The sequence below is a fragment of the Microcaecilia unicolor genome, chromosome 13 (genome assembly GCF_901765095.1).
Source record: "Microcaecilia unicolor chromosome 13, aMicUni1.1, whole genome shotgun sequence".
Lineage (NCBI taxonomy): Eukaryota > Metazoa > Chordata > Amphibia > Gymnophiona > Siphonopidae > Microcaecilia > Microcaecilia unicolor.
Window position 1 is genome coordinate 17,497,077 of NC_044043.1, and position 7,491 is coordinate 17,504,567.

At 44.7% G+C, this 7,491-nt stretch overlaps 1 protein-coding gene across 1 annotated transcript in view; it reads left to right on the forward strand.

Moving 5' to 3' along the window:
- The window catches only part of BAZ1B (bromodomain adjacent to zinc finger domain 1B), a 428,988-nt gene extending 426,376 nt beyond the window's left edge, over window positions 1-2,612 (forward strand). Inside the window, exon 18 of the mRNA XM_030186030.1 lies at window positions 46-2,612. Within this exon, the coding sequence (XP_030041890.1) occupies window positions 46-406 (361 nt within the window). The 3' untranslated portion in view covers window positions 407-2,612. The remainder of the gene's footprint in view (window positions 1-45) is intronic.
- Window positions 2,613-7,491: the final 4,879 nt, after the last annotated feature.

Genomic DNA, 7,491 nt, shown 5'->3' on the forward strand with positions numbered 1-7,491 from the left:
AAAGGATGCTTTCAGCTATGACTAATGGTTTCTGTACTCTGACAGGGAGCCAGTGACTACAGAGGAAGCTGAAGACTACTTTGACATCATCAGCAACCCCATGGATTTCCATACAATGCAGAGAAAGTGCTCTTGTGGTAGCTACCGCTCTGTACAGGAGTTTCTAGCTGACCTCAAACAAATCTTCTTCAATGCAGAGCTGTATAACCAGAATGGCAGCCATGTGTTGTCCTGCCTACAGAAGACAGAACAGTGTCTGGTGGACATGCTGCACAAACATCTGCCTGGCCACAGTTACCAGCGCAGGAAACGAAAGCCACAGACATATACAGAGGAGGAAGTGCTAGAGGTGCACAGTGACCCAGAGGCAGCAAAAGATTCCAAGGGGCGCAAGCGAAAGAAATAGACATGAGTGCAAGGGGAAATGAGAAAAATTGGACTGGCCTTCATGTGTTCTGCAGAACCAGTTTGCCCCACTGCAGCTGGAGAAAGGAAAACCTGCAGGGGTTTTGTTTTTTTTTTATTTTTATTTGTGGAGATACATATATAATTTGTTTCCGCATTAACTGTGGTTCGGTTTTCTTCTCTACCAGAAGCAATGAATCAGATATGGATCAAGGGGAAAAGCAGTAACTCCTTAATAAACAGACAAAACAAATATGCTTATGGAATTTTTTTCTTTTGGTTTGTCTGTGTTTTGGAATTATCAGATTCTCTAAAGGGGATGGGTAGACTGCTTTGTCTGAGCAGAGTTTTCTGACCCATTAATATACCAGCCTTTTCAAGAGCATCTCTCAACATGTTTTATAGTCGTTTGTAGGAATCTGGCTTCTTTACCCCATCCCTGGCTCTTGTTCTAGGGATGGTATCTGGTGCTTCTGCTATGAATGATATGAAGTCAGGCTTTGCACCATGTTTTAAGGAGTATTCCTTCTTAGCTCCAGCAGTGCTCAGGATAGGGGAAACAGATCATTTTGCTTATTACAAGGACTTAATCGGGGATGTAACAATTCAGCTTCTGCTTCTCCTCTACCTTTATGGTAGTGTTTTAGTTCTAGAGGAGCAGGGCTGTTGTGCTCAAGAGTACAAAGGAGTTTCATATATGTAAATAAGTTACTAGTACCGATATTTTTCTTTGTCCAAATTTACATTTTGGGGCATAGGAGGATACATTTTATGAAGAGGTAAACCCTCTGTAAGGCTATACCGGTCATATATGTGGCACCCTGAGCAGCTACGGTAGCTCTTCTTTGTCTTGCTCACTTGCTGTCCCCAGGTCAGCAAAGGGGAACATATGGGAGAGGGATCACCGTGCCAGTAGAGCCATCAATCCTTGAAGGGAGAACTAAAGCAGCAGAACTTGATTTATGAGTCATTTAAAAATATTCTAGTTGCTTTTCATTTTAGTTAAGATATTGTATAAAGAGGGCACAATGTAAGGTAATGCTTATTGTCTTGCTTTGCCACATATACATTAGAATTTTATATGAATACAGTTGTTTGCCATTTCTTTCCTCTTTATATTCTTTTGTTAAACAGTTTGTGCATACTGAAGCCCAGAAATTCCCTTATTTCTCCTCTCTACATATCCTGTCTGATGGTTCTAGAAAGACAGTATTACAATCCTAGTATTCTGTCCCCCAAAGTTGTAGTCCTTATTGACTGTCTTTAAGCAGAATGTGATGGCAGGAGGACTGGAGAAGACGCCCAACTACACAAAATTGGCAATGATATGGTGTAGGTACAGTAATGGTCTGGTCATGCACTTTTGTAAGCACCTCTGTAAATACTGTGGCAAAAGGGTGTTACATCTCTAAAGATATGGAATTTAAAAATAATTCATGCTTCTCCTGAGAGATTTGCCTTTCCCTCAAAAGGTGATGAGCTAGAAGAGCTAGTGTGTGGTGATTCAGCACCTGTGGTGAAGGTAGGGGTGCATTATTGCAACCTAGTAAATGAGATCTGACTGAAGAGGTTCTTAGCATGCATGGCACATTCTTGCAGGGTGCCAGAGGTCTAAGGAAGAATTGTTATGATGGTGAAACGGCACATGTCAGTGACTGGCTGGAAGCAGTGTGTTCTATTTTTGGCTTTTTTGTACTACAAGTCTTTAGGAACAAAGCTGCAGTTTACATCGCCATTTTTATTTATATTTTTTCAATTTAGATCAAAACTTGGAATTCTGTGTAAATTAGTGAGCAAAATAGTTTTAGCTGTTGAAACCTTTTAGTTTCTTATTTTTCCCATGTACAGCACAAATCTATATATTTTTTGAGGTTCTATAGGTTGTGGTTTTTTTTTCTTTCTTTTGTTTTAGTTTAGACTGAAACTGAAGGTTTGTGCTTCCCTGATCACCCCTTGTGATTTTCTCCCTCCCCACCCAGAAGCTCAGCACTAATATTTGTAACCAACCATATTTAGACTCAGTTTTTTTTTTTGTTTTGTTTTTTTTGTCTTGTTAATATTGAGCATTTTGTGTAGTTTATATACACCGTGGACACTTAATGACTTGTAGATTTTTTTAAAATATGTCAGTGGGAGGGAGGAGGGTAAGCAAAGGGCTTACTTGTAAGAAGTTGACATTTTAAAAATAAAAAAATTATGTACTTGTTCTGCATGGTTTACTCTTGACTTATGAAGAACAGAATATATGTTAATACTTTTTGAGAAAATTCACATTTAAGAAACTTCCCTAGCCTTTGGATACCTCTTTTAAGTGTCAGCACTGTGCTGCAGTTGTGTAGCTCTATGGAGAATAACTAGAATCTGGCCTTTAATCACAGCTGAATCTTTCACACTTGATTCCACCCCCTCCTTCCCACCCCAGATTTGATGAAAGTTGCATATACTGATCATGCTCTGTGTAATACTGATGTAAACACTGACATTTCCGTTATGTAGTTTTCCACTATTTTAGAACCTGTGGGATAGTTTTGTCTATCAACCAGCAGATGGGGCTAGAGAACTGAAAACTGAGCAGAGATATCTCTCTCTCTCTTGGCATCCAGTCCAGCTCCTCAGTATTTTCCATTTCCAGTTGGATGAACACACTTTTGAGCCTGTGGTTCTGAGTGACTTGCTCTTGGTCCAGTTGGTCAACTGGTCCCCAGTTGAGCTTTGTGGGTGGCTTGAGTCTGCAGAGTCATATCTAGAGGTCTTCAGATCCCTGTCTCTGGTGCCTCACGAATTTACTCATTCCCTCCCTTCAACTCTCCCCTGTTTCCTGTGGAACTCGTTTTCCAGCACAACAACCTAATTTAAAAAAAGGGGGGGGGGGGAGAAGGAAAGGTTTATTGGAGCACATGGAACAGAGTATCAGTGCTGGTTCCATCTCTGGTAAGACTTGTGGAGACTGAGTTTGAGGGGAACCACAGGCAATGGTAAGTCTGATTGAATTTTGACTTAGAAATGCTTTGAGGCATGCAAGTTCTAGTTGGTGCAGGGGAGGGATCCTGACTTGCGACTGTGTTGTGCTGTGTTTTTGCCAGTTGGGGTGAATGGCAACTTCTGCAGAGGCAGTTAATTGGTTTTCCCGCTGTGGGATCCAACAGCCGGTGTCAGGGTGTTGCAGTGCGTGCAGGATGTGGGGGGAAACAGCAGCAGCACATCTTGGGATTTGGCACAGTTTACGAATATGCCAGGAACTTCGGGCTCTCCGGCAGGGCTGGTTCACAGTTTCATGCAGTAATGGGCGCTATTTTGTTGGGGCCCACTGGCAGTAAGGAACAGCCTCTGTTTGATCAACCTCAGAGCCCAACAGAGCATTCAGTTGCATTTGGGCTCTTTGTTGTCTTAAGAGATTATATTGTTCTTACACCAGGCCTATTTACTGAAGCAGGGACAGCCCAAGTTGCTGCAAGGTGCTTCAGTTTCTTGACCTGCTGCCCCTCTGGTTCCTAAGAGATCTCATTTAGCCTCATCTGTCCACTCCTGGATGTGTATCTCTGCTTCTCCCTTCTTTTCTGGTTTGGCCTTGGTCTTATTCAGAGGAGCCCTCATTGAAGGAGCTGTTAGAGGATGGAGAGCTCCCTCCTGAGGAGGGGGGATAACCCTAAAGTACTGAGGTTTTATTAAGATGAACTCAGTACTCTTATTTCTGAGGCATTAGAGGTGCTTTCCATTGAGGAGCCTTATGCTTTGGTGTCAGTTCCATCTTCAGTGGTGAGTTGGCTTAGAGGTTCTTCTAAGGCCTTTCCTATGCATCCAGACATTCAAGACCTGATTACAGCAGAATGAGGCTGACCAGATGCAAGGCTGAGAGTGAGAAGAGCCATGGCTCGCCTCTACCTATTGGTTCCGGAGGAGAAAGAGAAATTGCAATTTCTCAGGATGGACTCCATTGTTAAGGGGGTGACTTAGAACATATTGCCAGTGGAAGGGGGCATTGCTCTAAATGACCTACAGGGTTGGAAGCTAGAAGGCTCGCTGAAATAAGCCTTTGAAGTGGCCTCTTTGGACCTTCAAACAGTGTGTAGCTCATTCACGGCTAGAACATGCCTGAAGTGGCATCAGCAGTCTGCAACACAAGATGGGCGCCATAACGCTCAACTGGAAGCGGGGTTGTCGTACTTGGGGGATGTTATTTGACACGTTATGGGTTATGGCCCTCAGTATGTCTTTGGCTGTCACGGCATGGCGGCAACTCTGGTTGTGGCATTGGGTAGAGGATGCAAAGTCAGTCATGTCTAGTTAAACTGCCCTTTCGGGGCAAGTGGCTATCTGGAGAAGATTTTGCTAACGTGGTGAAAAAACTGGGGGAAACTAAGCCACAGCATTTACCGGAGAATAAGCTGAAAGCCTCTGGTCATCCGGAGCTTTCAGTTTCGAAACAGCAGACGGTACTGGCCTTGTCAGCAATAAGGTCAAAAGTCCCGCTTTCAGGCACACCAATCTTCCTTTTGTGCAGAGAAAGTCCTCATTTCAGTCAGCTAGAGCGCCTAATGCCTCCTGAGTTTCACAATGATATGAGGCTGGTACAATCTTCTCTTCCTCTAGTGGGAGGACATCTTCAGGAGTTTTGAGAGGTGTGGGCCAAAATCATGTCAGACCTGCCGGTTTCTGCCAGGTACTTGTGACCTGGCTTGACCACAGTTTCAAAAACGTGATGCTGGGCTAGATGGACCACTGGTCTGACCCAGTATGGCTACTCTTATGTTCTGTGTGTTCTGGATATTCTTACAGAAGGTTGCAAGTTCTCCCTCCTGGTCACTCCTCTCTTCTTGACGTCTGTTTGTCAAAAGGGAACCAAGGCAGTTGAGGATCAGGCCACTGTAGATTCCTTAATGGTGCTCTGGGACATTGTTGCAGTTCTCCAGGCTGAACGGGGATACGGCAGATATTCCATCTACTGCATTATCCCGAAGAAGGAAGATGGTGTATACACTGCATTATCCCAAAGAAGGAAGGCACCTTTAGTCTGGTCTTAGATCTGAAAGGTCTAAACACATTGCCTCCGAGTGTCCTGTTTTCGCATGGAAAAACTAAGAGCAGTCATAGCCTCGGTTCAAGCGGGAGAATTTCTCACTGCTTGTGATCTCAAGGCGACTTACTTGCATATATCCATATAGCCGCTGTATCACAGGTTTCTATTTTTGCATTGCTAGGCCATCGCTGTCAGTTCAGGGCTTTGCTCTTTGCTCTCGCCACATCACCAAGAACGTTTACCAAGGTTATGGTGGTGGTGGCAGCCTTCCTTCGGTGTCATGTAGAGTTCATCCATATTTCGACCGCTGGCTCACTCACGTGTTGACGGATAGAGTTGTTCATCTTTTTCAGTCATTGGGTTGAGAGATCAATTTTGAGAAGAGCAGACTAACTTCATCACAGACAATAGACTATCTGGGTGTTCTACAGCAAGGGAGAGAGGATCTTCCTTACAGGAGGTCAAAGTTGGTTCAACAGAAAGCAGGCCCAGAGTCTGGGACTATGTCCAGGTTCTAGAGTCGATGACGGCGGTGATGGAAGTGGTGCCATGGGCAAGGGCTCACGTGCACCCATTACAGGAGTCTCTTCTCAATGCTGGTCACCGGTGTCACAGAAGTAGAACCTCATCTTCCTTGGAAGCTGGTTGCCAGACTGAGTATGCAATGGTGGTGGTTGCCCAGAAATTTGACCATCAGAGCTCCTTTTCCGATAACACAATGGGAGATGGTGACGACAGATGCCAGCAAGTTAGGTTGAGGAGCTCATTACAAGTTCCTTTTGGCACATGGCACCTGGACAAAACAGGAGTCTCTGTTGTTGATAAATCACTTAGAGCTCAGGGCAATGCGGAATGCCTTACGCGACTTTACTTTACTTTCTGGAAGGGGCCCCAGTCTGAGTTTTCTCCGACAGTGCAATGGCAGTAGCTTATATCAGCAAGCACGGCGGGACCCACAGCTGTGTGATAGAGGTGGCCTCCCTTATGAGTTGGGCAGACAAAAATCTCTGCTTGTCGGCACCTCACATTGCTAGGTCCCTTGAATGTGGAAGTGAATGTTCTCAGGCACTCCTTGGGAGAATGGGAACTAGCCAGCCATGGTTTTCAACTGATAGTGGACCAATGGGGTTCTCTGCTTCTGGACTTGATGTTGATGAAAAGGAATGCCAAAGTTCCCAAGTTATTCAACTGTCGGAAAGAACCGGGCTCGAGGCCCACGGTAAGCCGCATGTTGAAAAGTACATAAGTATTGCCATACTGGGAAAGACCAAAGGTCCATCGAGCCCAGCATCCTGTTTCCAACAGTGGCCAATCCAGGTCACAAATATCTGGCAAGATCCCAAAAATGTACAAAACATTTTATACTGCTTATCCCAGAAATAGTGGATTTTCCCCAGTCCATTTAATAACGGTCTATGGACTTTTCCTTTAGGAAACCGGCCAACCCCTTTTTAAACGCTGCTAAGCTACCCGCCTTTACCACATTCTCTGGCAATGAATTCCAGAGTTTAATTACACGTTGAGTGAAGAAAACTTTTCTCCGATTCATTTTAAATTTACTACATTGTAGCTTCATCGCATGCCCCCTAGTCCTAGTATTTTTGGAAAGCGTGAGCAGACGCTTCACATCTACCCGTTCACTCATTATTTTATAGACCTCTATCCTATCTCCCCTCAGCCGCCTTTTCTCCAAGCTGAAGAGCCCTAGCCGCTTTAGCCTTTCTTCATAGGGAAGTCATCCCATCCCCTTTATAATTTTCGTCGCCCTTGACTTCCGGTGATGCGGTGAGCGGGTCGGCAGCAGTTCAACTCGGCTCTGAGGTCCCTCGCTGTTGAGCGCTAACATTTATGTGGAATTAACCTAAAACAACCGCCTACCACGATAGCGCACAGTGCACACACTGTATGGACAAGTTCCTCCACAAATCGCCGACGGAAATGGCACAGAAATCATCAAAAAAAGAAAAAACTAAAGCGGGGGGAAGCGAGTCCAAAATGGCGGACGCGATCGCGGTCGCGGCACCAACTCCTATATTTACAGATGCGCAGTTAGAACAAATAACGGCGGC